General features: G+C 45.4%; 1 protein-coding gene across 1 annotated transcript in view; it reads right to left on the reverse strand.

Moving 5' to 3' along the window:
• LOC147718152 (prostate stem cell antigen-like) overlaps window positions 1-11,581 on the reverse strand; it is a 234,182-nt gene extending 222,601 nt beyond the window's left edge. The window contains exon 1 of the mRNA XM_086919251.1: window positions 11,402-11,581. Coding sequence (XP_086775377.1) covers window positions 11,402-11,453 — 52 coding nt within the window. The 5' untranslated portion in view covers window positions 11,454-11,581. The remainder of the gene's footprint in view (window positions 1-11,401) is intronic.
• Between the last annotated feature and the right edge of the window lie 4,475 nt (window positions 11,582-16,056).

The raw sequence follows: 16,056 nt of genomic DNA on the forward strand, positions 1-16,056 counted from the left end.
ATGGTGCTATCTGCGGTGCTTCAGCTCTGGGTCCCCCCTGAGCCTGTATGAATTGTATGTGATATTAACATATGAGACGCATGGTGCTCTCTGCGGTGCTTCTGCTGTGGCCCCCTCCTCAGCCTGTATGAATTGTATGTGATATTAACATATAAGAGACGCATGGTGCTCTCTGTGGTGCTTCTGCTGTGGGTCCTCCCTCACCCTGTATGAACTGTATGTAATATTAACATATAAGAGACGCATGATGCTCTCTGTGGTGCTTCTGCTGTGGGTCCCCCCTCAGCCTGTATGAATTGTACATGATATTAACATATGAGACGCATGGTGCTCTCTGCGGTGCTTCTGCTGTGGGTCCCCCCTCAGCCTGTATGAATTGTATGTGATATTAACATATAAGAGACTCATGGTGCTCTCTGTGGTGCTTCTGCTGTGGGTCCTCCCTCAGCCTGTATGAACTGTATGTAATATTAACATATAAGAGACGCATGATGCTCTCTGTGGTGCTTCTGCTGTGGGTCCCCCCTCAGCCTGTATGAATTGTACATGATATTAACATATGAGACGCATGGTGCTCTCTGCGGTGCTTCTGCTGTGGGTCCCCCCTCAGCCTGTATGAATTGTATGTGATATTAACATATAAGAGACTCATGGTGCTCTCTGTGGTGCTTCTGCTGTGGGTCCTCCCTCAGCCTGTATGAATTGTATGTGATATTAACATATAAGAGACACACAGTGCTCTCTGTGATGCTTCTGCTGTGGGCCCCCCTCAGCCTGTATGAATTGTATGTGATATTAACATATAAGAGATGCATGGTGCTCTGTGTGGTGCTTCTGCTGTGGGTCCTCCCTCAGCCTGTATGAATTGTATGTGATATTAACATATGAGACGCATGGTGCTCTCTGCGGTGCTTCTGCTGTGGGTCCTCCCTCACCCTGTATGAACTGTATGTAATATTAACATATAAGAGATACATGGTGCTCTCTGTGGTGCTTCTGCTGTTGGTCGTCCCTCAGCCTGTATGAATTGTATGTGATATTAACATATGAGACGCATGGTGCTCTCTGCGGTGCTTCTGCTGTGGGTCCTCCCTCACCCTGTATGAACTGTATGTAATATTAACATATAAGAGACGCATGGTGCTCTCTGTGGTGCTTCTGCTGTGGGTCCCCCCTCAGCCTGTATGAACTGTATGTGATATTAACATATAAGAGACGCATGGTGCTCTCTGTGGTGCTTCTGCTGTGGGTCCCCCCTCAGCCTGTATGAATTGTATGTGATATTAACATATAAGAGACACATGGCGCTCTCTGTGGTGCTTCTGCTGTGGGTCCTCCCTCACCCTGTATGAACTGTATGTAATATTAACATATAAGAGACGCATGATGCTCTCTGTGGTGCTTCTGCTGTGGGTCCCCCCTCAGCCTGTATGAATTGTACATGATATTAACATATGAGACGCATGGTGCTCTCTGCGGTGCTTCTGCTGTGGGTCCCCCCTCAGCCTGTATGAATTGTATGTGATATTAACATATAAGAGACTCATGGTGCTCTCTGTGGTGCTTCTGCTGTGGGTCCTCCCTCAGCCTGTATGAATTGTATGTGATATTAACATATAAGAGATGCATGGTGCTCTGTGTGGTGCTTCTGCTGTGGGTCCTCCCTCAGCCTGTATGAATTGTATGTGATATTAACATATGAGACGCATGGTGCTCTCTGCGGTGCTTCTGCTGTGGGTCCTCCCTCACCCTGTATGAACTGTATGTAATATTAACATATAAGAGATACATGGTGCTCTCTGTGGTGCTTCTGCTGTTGGTCGTCCCTCAGCCTGTATGAATTGTATGTGATATTAACATATGAGACGCATGGTGCTCTCTGCGGTGCTTCTGCTGTGGGTCCTCCCTCACCCTGTATGAACTGTATGTAATATTAACATATAAGAGACGCATGGTGCTCTCTGTGGTGCTTCTGCTGTGGGTCCCCCCTCAGCCTGTATGAACTGTATGTGATATTAACATATAAGAGACGCATGGTGCTCTCTGTGGTGCTTCTGCTGTGGGTCCCCCCTCAGCCTGTATGAGTTGTATGTGATATTAACATATAAGAGACACATGGCGCTCTCTGTGGTGCTTCTGCTCTGGGTCCCCCCTCAGCCTGTATGAACTGTATGTGATATTAACATATGAGACGCATGGTGCTCTCTGTGGTGCTTCTGCTGTGGGTCCCCCCTCAGCCTGTATGAATTGTATGTGATATTAACATATAAGAGACACATGGTGCTCTCTGTGGTGCTTCTGCTGTGGGTCCCCCCTCAGCCTGTATGAATTGTATGTGATATTAACATATAAGAGACACATGGCGCTCTCTGTGGTGCTTCTGCTCTGGGTCCCCCCTCAGCCCGTATGAATTGTATGTGATATTAACATATAAGAGACACAAGGTGCTCTCTGCGGTGCTTCTGCTGTGGGTCCCCCCTCAGCCTGTATGAATTGTATGTGATATTAACATATAAGAGACACAAGGTGCTCTCTGTGGTGCTTCTGCTGTGGGTCGTCCCTCAGCCTGTATGAATTGTTCATGATATTAACATATAAGAGACACAAGGTGCTCTCTGTGGTGCCTCTGCTGTGGGTCCTCCCTCAGCCTGTATGAATTGTATTTGATAGTAACACATAATATACACAAGGTGCTCTCTGTAGTGGATATGCCTTGGGTCCTCTCAGAGCCTGCATTAATGTGACATGCTATCAACATATAAGAGCCTATTGCAACTGTTAATTAAAGTTTCACATAGCTAGTTTTTGATCTGAAAAAATGTTCTTCAACAACAATTGGAGAAGTCGTGCATAATGTTTTTGTGATTGGACACTGAATTAGGGTTTGGAAGGGGCATGTTGGTTGGTGTCTCTTCCAAATTTCCATTCGGTATGAGCTGCAGTACTAACTTGAAACCCTGTGGGACCTGAATCACAGATGCAAACCATTGAAAAGTTACCAGCTCCCAAGTTGGGGCAGTAGCTTATTCACAACAGAAAAAGGGGCCCCTTCAAACCTCTTCCTGAATTGAGGTACAGCTTTTAGGAGGAGGAGGCTGAAGTCCAGGAGGCCATACTTGTCCCTGCAACTTTTAAAAAAGATATTGGGCCTGATTCACAGAACTAACTTAAGACAAAATCCTAAACTTAATACCATTTTGGTACTCACAGAAGGCACTTACTCATTTTGGAATTCCCAGAAGGTACTTACTCATTTTGGAACTCCTAGAAGTTAGAAGCCCTTACTTTAGGACTCCTGAATGCCTTCTTTGAATACCGAAAGTCTCAAAGTTAGGATTTTTCTCAGTTTAGGAGTAGTAAAGTTAGGACTCCTAACTTTAGGACTCGTAAACTGAGAAAAATCCTAACCTTAAGACTTTTGGTATTCAAAGAAGGCATTCAGGAGTCCTAAAGTAAGGGCTTCTAACTTCTGGGAATTCCAAAATGAGTAAGTACCTTCTGTGAATTCCAAAATGAGTAAGTGCCTTCTGTGAATTCCAAAATGAGTAAGTGCCTTCTGTGAATTCCAAAATGAGTAAGTGCCTTCTGTGAATTCCAAAATGAGTAAGTGCCTTCTGTGGATACCAAAATGAGTAAGTGCCTTCTGTGAATACCAAAATGGTATTAAGTTTCAGTTTCAGTTTTTAAACTTTATTCGATTGTTCATAAAAAACATCATAAAAGTATACAGGTTAAAGGGCACTTATGAATTGCTACAAAATAGGGGAATACAGTACATTAAAGTAGCAAACTCAGTTAGGTAAGAACATAGAACATGGACTAGCAGCAACAAGATCAGATGGTATTAAGTTCAGGATTTTGTCATAAGTTAGTTCTGTGAATCGGGCCCATTATTTTTAAAGCAGTGCAGTTTTCTTTCAAGTAAATCAGGCAACTTTTAACCAACAACAAAAAATCAGTCAGAGGCAGGGTGGTCTTTTGACCCTTGCAGACGCCGTCCCTGTTATTGTGGGCCTTAGAGTCTGTTTCAATTTTCAAGCTACCTAATGAATATTCATTAGATAGGACTGTCCAAGACCCATGCTAGATAACAATTTTGATAACAACCTACTTGTTCTGTTTATTTCAGAATGATGAAAGGCAGCGCAGACACACCAGGACTAGTGGCAGTCAGGCATACACACACACACACACACACACACTAACACACACAGATATATTTACAGTGAGGCACGTTAACCCCCTGAGCTATTTACCAGTGAGCACTTTGCTTTTATTACATTTTTATCTTCATGTGGGAGATATTTCATACTTGGTGTGAAGATGCCTTTGTGGGCACTTGGAGTAAAGAAGTGGATTTCACTCCGACAGGTGTGCATGTGACACAATATACGTCACCGCTCCTTCAGGGTTTTGTCCTCAGAAGTGTGTCTGCGTCCCCCATGGTGATGTTAACCCCCCCCGCTCCCCCTTCATCGACTAATCTGCTTTCTGTCATTTACCCTTGACCTAGTGAGCTTGGGAAGTTAGACTTACATACATTTTCAAGCATACATTGCGGAAGCAAAATGTAGAGTATAATAGCTCTATACTTTTGTTAATATTAAAACACTTTTCTAGTCATCAAGCTCCTAGTGATACAAGGCAGCAGCACTGTTGGCAGGTGTGTTGGTACAGAGAAGAGCTGTACTGGCACAATAATGAGATTATATTGGCATGGAGAGGCGGCCAATCTAAGCACAAGGGAGAAGATCTCTTGGACAGAGTCTGAAGATTCAATGCCCGGGTGATCATTATTTGCCACTGTGGCCAAGAACCCTTCCACCTGCAAAAGGAATGGGTGCACCACGACTTGTACCGCATGACTTGTATGTGTCCACTTTTACACTACAGAGGTAGATCTAAATTGAGTACAAATCCTGTGCACATGTATCAAAATTGTTTGGTTCTTATGTCAGAACCACATAAGTTAGACAAAGTTCAAGTAAATGAGGTCGAGATCCAGCGTTGTTTAAATCGTTATTTTATAGTTTAATCTTGATCAGTACATACGAAAATACAACCAGTCGACACGTGTTTCGGTACACCGTGTGAAGGATATGACTCTTCAGGGCTGTCAGATTTCTAAGGTAGAGTACTGGTGCGCACGTCCGGTGAAAATCTCAACCCGGCTGCGCAGCGTGGGGAGGCAGAAACAGGTCTGTATGGTAGAGAAAAATTCCCGCTGGGCGGTGTATGCCGTGAGCGGAAAAGCCTAAGGAATGGTTCGTCCTGAGTAGGTAGTCCACTATAAATTATCTTGGTGGCCGTTCAAAGCACGGGTACGTGCAGCTGGCAGTTACGTCAGGATCCAGATAGCGGATCAAGTAGATCTAAAGATGGCCAGGCTTGAATAGCTTCACACAGGTATATTTAAGATGACCAATCATGCACAGCACCACAGAGATATATCTAAAGATGACTAGGCATCTACACTCCCACACAGGTATCACTAAAGATAACCAGTCATGCACAGCCCCACATAGGTACATCTAAACATGACCAGGCATGAATAGCCCCACATAGCTATATCTAAAGATGACTAGGCTTGTATAGCCCATACAGGTAGATATAAAGATGGCCAGGCTTGACCAGCCCCACACAGGTTGTCTCTAAAGATGACCGGTCATGCACAGCACCGTAGAGGCACATCTAAAGATCACCAGGCATCTATAGATGCACACAGGTAGATCTAAAGATGAGCAGCCATACACAGCCCATCACAGGTACATCTAAAGAAAACCAGTCATGTATGGATGCACACAGGTAGATCTAAAGATGACCAGTAACGCAAAGCACCACAGAGGTACACCTATAGAAGAACTGGTGTGTATAGATGCACACAGGTAGTTGTAAAGATGATAAGGCATCTACCCCCCACGCAGGTAGATCTAAAGATGACCAATGATAGACTGCCAGCCACAGGTACATCTAAAGATGACCAGGCTTGTATAGATGCACACAGGTAGAGCTAAAGATGACCAGGCATACACAGCCCAACCACAGGTACATCTAAAGATGACCAGCCTTGTATAGCTCACACAGGTAGATCTAAAGATGGCCAGGCTTGAATAGCCCTGCACAGGAAGAGCTAAAGATGACCAATCATGCACAGCACCATACAGGGACATCTAAAGATGATTAGGCATCTACAGATCTAAAGATTGCCAGGCTAAAATTTGTTTTGCTGCTATTAGTTAAAATAGTTTTTTGCTGCTATTAGTTTTCAAAAACTGTTTTATTGTGCTGTTTACTGGGGAGCTGTGTTAAAGCTAAGGGTTAGTGGGGCGTCCATTATCTTTTCCACACAGCCGCCAGGTCAGCGCTCTAGTGGCTGGAACCCAACGCACGGCTGATGCCCATAAAGGCGCCAGATGACGTGACTGCGCAGCCGGCGGGCCCAGCCGGCATGCCAATGGCAAGTCCACCTGCGCCCATCGGCGCCAGAACCCCTGTTCCTTCTCCCACAGACCATTATCGCTACACAAGCTCTCAGCTTAAACAGTTAAATAGAATTCCAGAGGAAAAATGTGCCTATTTTATCTCGCTCAATGGGCTTCATGTTAGGTGTTTACACTGTCGGTTTGAATTTTCCTTACTCACTGTCTCCCCCTCAATTTCCAGGCAACTTTATAAATTATTCTTACTTAACTTCAGATCTCTGCCCAAACATACGGCGGGGATCTCGATGTTCTTAAAAGACTCAAACCCAGAAGTCCTGTTTCTTACAGAAACCTGGCTTAATTTCTGCTCGGCCCGGATATCGTCCAAGCATTTCTCCCGGGGTATTTAATTCAGAGGGTGGAAAGAATGACAGGCAAGGGAGGTGGCATTGCTATTATTTACAAAGACCATTTAACCTGCCCCCTGCTAGGCAGCCCGCTATTAAGCTGCGAGAATTCCTACTTCTCAATGGAATTCACTCCCACCCTCTCTTTCTCAGGTATTCTTATCTATCGTCCACCTGGGGTGACGGGCCAATTTTGTAAATCCTTGTTAGAAACAGTTGTTAATCTCGCTAGTACTGCTGCTAATTTCACTCTCCTAGGAGATTTTAATCTGCATTTTGATGACCCCTCAGCGCTGACCACAACTGAACTTGATTGAGACCTCACGGCCTATCAACTGCTACAGAAGATCCTGCGGGCGACCCATGTTAAAGGGCACCTCCTTGACCCCATTTTTTCTAATTTGGGGGACCTAAAAGGGAAAGATCCCATCCCCCTCCCGTGGTCAGATCTTTTTTTGATCCCATTTCTCTGGTCCCCACTAATCACTGTTTCACAAACCCAGCCTATGCAAACCGAACTCGTCCTTGGTCAAACTCCCTCTAGACTGGTCGGCTCAAGAACTTGAAAAGACCAAGCCGAACCCTGACTCTAACCCAGTTGATATTAATGAAAGATTCTGCAACTGGATTGAGGGATCACTGAACTTGGTGCGCCCAAAAAAATTGATTCATGAGAAGGGTGGACCTGACAAGTCTGCCAGGTTTTCCCCAAACTTATGTACCCTAAAACAGCAATGTAAAAAACTGGAAAGGGTTTGGAGGAAAGATTTCTCCCACAATAAGAAACTGGAATACAGCGCAGCCATTAAAATGTATAAGGCAGAAATAAAAAAAGCCCAGGCCTCCTATTACAAGGAAAAGATTTCACTAGCGGCTAATTCCGCTAGAGAAACCTTCCTCATTGTAAAAAAGTTTCTCAAGGTTGAAGCCCCTCCGGCTGTACCGGACACCTCGGATCATTTCTGCAATGAACATGCAGAGTATTTTTCCACCAAAATACAAAACATCCGCAAGTGCCTGCCCCATACAATAGTGACACTATAATCGAGTATGTGGATCCGGGTACGCATAAAACAGAACATTCTTTGGATACCTTCACCCCGTTGACCCTAGAATCACTTCTAACCATCCTGTCATTGGTAAAAAGTGGGTCGTTTTTAGATCCTGAAACTGGTAGCATTGACAGTTGCCCCCACTATCACTGGCCTGATCAATGCTTCACTTTCCACAGGTACGGTCCCCCCGAGTGGAAAAGGGCAATGAAGAAAGCGCTGCTAAAAAAAACAATCTGGACACTGCCGACTTGGGCAACTATCGCCCAATTTCACTCCTCCCTGGAATCAGTAAGATCGCAAAGAAATATATTAATCACACGCTCTCCGAGTTCCTTGAGTCCCATGATTTGCTCCACCCCTCTCACATGGGCTTTCGCTCATGCCAAGGAACTGAAACTGCCTTGTAAGCTGTGGTGGAAGAATCTAGAAAGATTATTGATTCAGGAGGGTCATCAGCCATAATCCTCCTTGACTTGAGTGCGGCCTTCGATGCAGTGAACTACCAAATTTTTGTTCACCGTCTCAGGAGCGCAGGAGTGACCGGCACAGCATTACTATGGCTACAATCTTTTCATAAAGAAATATTCTTCCAGGCATTTGAAGATGACACCATCTCAAAACCTATTCCCTTACATTGTGGAGTTTCTCAGGCTTTATTGTTGAGCCCCACTCTTTATAATGTCTATATTGCCAAGTTGAAGGATATTGTATCCCCCTTCGGGATCCATATAGTAACATACGCTGATAGTATACAGCATTGAACCTTGCTGACCAGTTGTCCAATGGCCTCCAATACTGTCTCAAGGAAGTTGCCAAGTGGATGGGTCAGTCACATTTAAAACATAATGGTGAAAAAACAGCTCATGGTTCTCTGCAACGTTGTAAGCTTTAAAGCAAGCACAATGTGGCCAGCGTGTATGGGCCTGGTGCCGGCCCCAAACCCGAGATAAAAAGTCTGGGCATCTGGCTAGATCAGGACCTCACCTTTAAAGATCATGCTAGGAAGACTGCTGCTTCATGCTACAGGTTGCTTAGATTGACCCACAAAGTGCTTCCCCTTCTACCCTTTCAAGCAAAAAACCTTTGATTCAGGCTCTAATTCTTTCGAGGACAGACTATGGCAATGCCCTATATTTGGGTACCCCAGACCTAGTGCTTGTGAAACTGCAAACTGTACAAAATTGTGCTGCAAGATTGCTTATGTGGATCCCCCATCATTGTTCAGCAAGGCCTGCGTTATTCTCTCTCCATTGGCTTCCAGTGCAGGAGAGAATTAACTTTAAGGCCCTGTTTGTTGTCCAGAGGTCTCTGGAAGGGAGTGGACCACCTACCAATATAGCTATGATTCGCCCCTATAGGGCATACAGAAAACTCGGCTCATATGATTTTCCACCTAGTAGTGGTTCCCAGGATCAAGAAAGCCAGAAGTGGTGGCCGGCTTTTTTTGTATAATGCCGGCAGGTTCTGGAATACCCTAATGTTGTATCTTCATAGGGAATCCAACCATCTTACTTTACGAAAACAGCTAAATACCTGGCTCTTCCCTTAGGGTCTCTGTCCGCTCCAGTTTCTGCTTCAGCGCTGAGATGCGTCTGGGTAGCATGCACTATACAAAGTCCATTTCATTCACTCATTTCAGTCATACCCCTACACAGGTAGATCTAAAGATGACCAATCATGTCCCGCACCATACAGGTACATCTAAGGATGACCAGAAGTGTATAGATGCACACAGGTAGCTGTAAAGATAATTAGGCATTTATCCCCCCATGCAGGTACATCTAAAGATGACCAGGCATGTATAGATGCACACAGGCAGAGCTAAAGATGACCAGTCATGCACCGCACCATTCAGGTATATCTAAAGAAGACCAGGTCTGTTTAGATGCACGCAGGTAGACGTAAAGATGATTAGCCATCTACCCTCCACGCAGGTAGATCTAAAGATGACCAGTCATGCACAGCACCACACAGGTACATCTAAACATGACCAGGCATGACTAGCCCCACACAGCTAGATCTAAAGGTGGCCAGGTGAACAGCCCCACACAGGATGTCCCTAAAGATGACCATTCATGCACAGCACCATACAGGTGCATCTAAAGATCACCAGGCATCTATAGATGCACACAGGAAGGCCTAAAGATGACCAGTCATGCACAGCACCACACAGGTACATCTAAACATGACCAGGCATGACTAGCCCCACACAGCTAGATCTAAAGGTGGCCAGGCTTGAACAGCCCCACACAGGATGTCCCTAAAGATGACCATTCATGCACAGCACCATACAGGTGCATCTAAAGATCACCAGGCATCTATAGATACACACAGGTAGACCTAAAGATCACCAGGCATCTATAGATACACACAGGTAGAGCTAAAGATCACCAGGCATCTATAGATGCACACAGGAAGGCCTAAAGATGACCAGTCATGCACAGCACCATACTGGTACATCTAAAGATGACCAGCCTTGTATAGCCCACACAGGTGGAGCTAAAGATGGCCAACCTTGTATAGCAGGAAGATCTCAAAATGACCAGGCGTGTATATATGCACACCGGTAGAGCTAAAGATGACCACCCATGCACAGCTCCACACAGGTACATCCAAGGATGACCAGGCATGTACATCCCCATACATGTAGATCCGAAGGTGACCAGGCATGTACAGGCATGATTTTTGTAGATCAAAAGATGGAGTGTGATGGACAGCCTCACAGAGTTGGATTTAAGAGAAAGTGACCCGTTATGCACATCTTGCAGTACACAAGGACATTCAGATGTGACCAGTCATGCACAGCACCGTACAGGTGGATTCAAATGTGACCACGCATGTAAAGCCCCACACAGGTAGATTTAAAGATGACTAGGTGTACACAGCGCCCCCTACAAAGGTACATTCAGATGTAACCAGACATGCACAGTATCACGCAGGTAGATTTGGAAATGACCAGGTGTACACAGCTCCCTCTACACAGGTACATTCAGATGTAACCAGGCATGCACAGTATCACGCAGGTAAATTTGGAAATGACCAGGTGTACACAGCGCCCCTACAAAGGTACATTCATATGTAACCAGACATGCACAGCCTCACGCAGGTAGATTTGGAAATGACCAGGTGTACACAGCGCCCCTACACAGGTACATTCAGATGTAACCAGACATGCACAGTATCATGCAGGTAAATTTGGAAATGACCAGGTGTACACAGCGCCCCTACAAAGGTACATTCAGATGTAACCAGACATGCACAGTCTCACACAGGTAGATTTGGAAATGACCAGGTGTACACAGCGCCCCTACACAGGTACATTCAGATGTAACCAGACACGCACAGTCTCACACAGGAAGATTTGGAAATGACCAGGTGTACACAGCTCACCCCACTCAGGTACATTCAGATGTAACCATACACGCACAGCCTCACACAGGTAGCTCTACAGGTGTACAGGTATTTACAGCCCTACACAGGTTTAAATCCGTAGTGTATCATTTATTGGGAGTCTTACCTGTGCCCACAAGGAGGGCTGCAGCCAGAAGCGAGCCGAAGACAGCCTTCATCCTTCAGAGGGATGGAGCAGCGATGGGAAGAAGAGATGCTGGTGATGTCTGTGGGAGTTACCTGTGCTTGATGTTGCTTCTGTGTGAGGTCTGTGCGTGGTGCCAGTGAGTGGGATCTGAGTGTGAGGTCTGTATGTGTTTCATATGGGGTGTCTGTGCTGCCTTTATATATCATCACAGTGTTGTGTAAATGCATCTCTTGGCAACAACACATGTTAACAAAACACACCCGTTCCCTGTTTTCAGTCTATTGTTCTATTAATTTCTGCCCCACGGAAAGGTCGCATCTTACAAAGCTCTAAAGATACTAATTACAAAAGTTGCATTTCTTCGTCACTGTCACTGCCACTAAATACAAACACATTCCGGCACGAGAAGCAGGTGAGGGAACACAATCAACAATAGTACCGTGACGAGGGAACGCCGTTCCACTCAGAGTTCTGCTTTTCTTTGACAAAGAGGGACAGATCCAGGCCTGTCATTAATGACGGCTTCTTCTTTCCGGTCCCTCGGTTGCTATGGTTACTGGCAGGCGTCCTTAGGAGCATCACTCAGTGCACATGTCCCCGGGCTCGAGCCTCGGTGGGATGACGAGTGTCGGTCACTGTCCTCGCTGGGGAGGACGGACCCAGGGTGAGAGAGCGCAAAGGACTGTGGGTGAGGGGCCCCAGGAGCCAGGACCTGGCAGGGCCCTTGTAGGAGTGCACCTGTGTGATGTCGGGGGTACACAGCATCATGAACATTAATGCACTGTGGGTGGTGTCACCTCCTGCCCATTGTGAGCCGCCCCCAGGGAGGGGTGGAGGGGTGTGTGAGTAGAGGGGGCCATGCCCGGCCTCCCCAGACCCTGCCCGGTGACCCTGCGCCTCAGCCAAGGGGACTTGGGTGCCAAGTGGCTCCACAGTACTTCCTGCACGTCGTGTCCTGTACCAGGTTCCTGCCTCTCGCCCATCAGACCTTTCCCAGCAGGTACTGGGCACATGGGCACCGGGCACAAGGGTTCAAGTTGGATCCACCTTCCCTGCAAAGGATTCTCCTGAGTTTTCTTTGCTTCCTGTGACTGGCTCTTGCTGATCTCACACACCTCTTGTTGCCTCGCTATTTTTCCATTGGATAGTTACACTCACTCGAAAAAGAGGTTAACATGACTTTGTAGTTAGGTAATGTAATAAAATGTTAGTTTAGGTCAAAAAATCTCTAGACATTCACGAAATTAAAACTACGGTTACAGTGACGTTATTGTTAGCTGTAGAAGGATTATACAATTAATGTTTGAAAATCCAACGGGCTTCGACATTTACCGATTTTACTTCAGTGAGGTCACAACAACTTTCGACTCGCCATGCGCTGCCTCTGACCTCACACATTCCGTCACTCATGACGTGTGAAATGACATCATTGATGCCATCACCCAAGATACTGCTCTCCAAATCGCTCTATATCCCGTTTGATCATTTAAAAATAAAAGTAAGTGATAAAGGGCCCAAAAACATACACAGCATGTATTGTCCTTATGTCACATGTACATGCATGACATAGAAACAATGTGGAACCAGAAACACGTCTGATGCAGTGTGGTAAAAGATAAACCCATTCGCTGCCAGTGGTAGTGTGAGTACAAGCTAGGCTTGATTTAAACCCAGTAAGTACGGAGCACACCTGGTGTGAGTTGTTGACACGTTTCAAACAGGTGTGGCTTCATTCAAAGACCTTTTGTGAAATCAAAAGCTTCTCCCTTCAATACATAATTCACCCGTGGTTTTCTATCTCATACTAACATTAAGGAGTTCAAATGTAGTGCTTGTAACAATTTCTATATATACAGGAGAAATATAAAGTACAGTGTAGGAAGCGGCTCTTTATATGTTATGCCTCTTAGTGGTTATATCATGCAAAGAGTCCACAGATTCCCTCAGAAGTGCACAGGGCTCAATGTAACCCCAAAGCATTCTATCTGTGCTAGTGTGGGCGAGCAGCCTTATGCCTAACAGACAGGAGTGCAAGACATTTGTTACACACAGTGATTAATCAATGACACACAACTCAGAAAAGAGATCAACTTTAGAAAAAGAAGCTTCTTTTCAGGAATATTTAAAGTTTTTCGTAAGAAATACTTTTTAACTTTAAAAAGTGAACACAACTGCAATTTTCAGTTCAGCAATGTTAACCTAAGGGAGAAAAACAAGAGTGAGGCTTTACATGTAAGAACTCGACGTACAGATACAGTCTTAAGGGTTTCAGGTCCATACCAGGCAAGGTTCAGGTAGGCTTCAAAACTGCACCACCATTGGCACAGGGGCGGCCGGGTCAAATTTGTAGTCTGTGCCCAATGTTAACCAAAATTAGACTTGGGGAGTTGGAAGATCCGCTGCTTACAGGTAAGTAAAGCGGTGTCAGTGGTCAATCTCCAGGGATTTCGGCAAGCACTGAAGGGGCCACGGGACATACTCCCTCAGCGACCAGGTACAGCGTGTCAACCCAGAATCCAGTGCCCAAGGCTAGTAAATGGGGGAGCTCTGTTTCAGAAATAGGCTGCAGGCTCTGGCCAGGAGAACGGACAAAGAAAACCCACATCTGTCCAGATAAATAGAGAATCTCGGGGACGTAGGGACACTGTTGGTTGAGCTCCCCAAGGCCCAGGGGCTTGAATCCCTTGCAAACCTCAAAGACACCTATCTATTTCTGTAGTTGGAATAAAATATAGAATCCTGAAACATTAGATATTTGCACATTTCCGAAATGGTGAGTACCCATACTAGCATGAGAATTATAGGTCATTTTTCAAAATGACTTTTTTTTAAACATTGTCTTTCATTTGGAAGGCAGAAATGCATTGAAGGTGAATAGGTGATAAAAGTTGCTCTACAATACTGTGTTATGCTAAGTCTCCCGAAAAATATGACCTCACTTCTGTGGGTAGGCCTAGTGCCCGCGACAGGATATGGCTCAAAAAGCAACCTGGATAAGCTTTATTTTTACAGTGAAAACGGACCCATTTTTGTAAAGTGCCTAGCTTGTAGATTTTGAACCCTTGCTCTGCCGGCACCCAGGGAAACCTAGCAAACCCATACATTTTTGAAAACTAGAAACGCAGAGGAATTCAGGATGGGGTGACTTGACTGCCCCCCACCAGGTTTTATTACCCAGAATCCATTGCAAACCTAAGAATGTGTAAAACAAACACATTTTCCTAATATTTCTGTGGTGGAAAGTTCTGAAATCTATGTGGATCCACAACATTCCACCCTTCCCACATTCCCCAAAGTCTTCTGAGAAAAATGGTAACTCACTCGTGGGGGAGGCCCAAGTACCCACGACAGGCAAGGGTCCAAAACCTATTGAGGCGACATCAAAATGACCCATCACAAAACAACCTGGTTTTTAAAGGTCCCATGAGTTTTTGGCCAAGGGCTTGGCGGCCTTCTAGGGAAACCTACAAAACCCACGCATTTCTGAAATCTAGAAAACCGGGGGAGTTCAGCAAGATATAGATTGCATGGGTCCCCCAACGTTTTCCTACCTAGAATCCCCCCTAAACCTCAAATCACTTTTTTCTCAAATTTCTGTGGATCTGTATGGATCCACGAATGTACTATCATTCAGCATTCTCCCACGTCTCCCGATAAAAATGGTACCTTATTCACGTGGGTGGGTCAGGTACCCGCAACAGGCAAGGGCCCAAAACCAATTGAGGCAACATCAAAATTACCTATCACAAAACAACCTGTTTTTGCAAGGGAGGTCTCATGAGTTTTTGGCCCATGCTCGGCGGCAATCTAGGGAAACCTACCAAAGCCACACATTTCTGAAAACTAGACGACGGAGGGAGTCCAGCAAGGTATGGCTTGCGTGGGTCCCCTAACATTTCCTCACCCAGAACCCCTGCAAACCTCAAAGTTTGTAGAAAAAATTTATTTTTTCTCACATTTCTGTGTGGGAAAGTTGAGGATCAAACGGCTGACACAAATTTCCTATCACCCAGCGTTCCTCCAGGTCTCCCAATAAGAATGGTACCTCACTTGTGTGGGTAGGCATAGTGGCTGCAAGAGGAAAAGGCCCAAATCGTACTGCCTTGCTTAGGGGGTGTCTGATTTTTTGGCCCAGAGCTCGCCGCCATCTTGGGAGACCTACCAAACTCACACATTTCTGAAAACTATACACCCTGGGGATTCCAATGAGGTATGGCTTGCATATATCCCCCAAGGTTTCCCTACACAGAAGCCCTTGCAAACTTCAAATTTAAACACCTTTTCCACTTATTTTTGTGTGGAATCACCTACGCGAGTGAGGTACCATTTTTATCGGGAGGTCTGGGGGAAGGATGTGTGGTAAGAAATTTGTGCATCCACATAGATTTCAGAACTTCACACAAAGAAATGAGAGAAAAAAGTGATTTTTTTCAGCTAAATTTGAGGTTTGCAGGGCATTCTGGGTAGGAAAAAAAACGATGGGGATCCATGCAAACCGTACCTCGCTGAACACCCACGGGTGTCTAGTTTTCAGAATTTTTTATGTTTGGTAGTTTCCCAAAATGGCCTTGAGCCTGGGGCCAAAAATCCAGGTCACCCCCCTTGCAAAACCCACCCATGAATTTTGAAAAACA

Source organism: Lissotriton vulgaris, chromosome 4_2 (assembly GCF_964263255.1).
Source record: "Lissotriton vulgaris chromosome 4_2, aLisVul1.2, whole genome shotgun sequence".
NCBI classification, from domain to species: Eukaryota; Metazoa; Chordata; class Amphibia; order Caudata; family Salamandridae; genus Lissotriton; species Lissotriton vulgaris.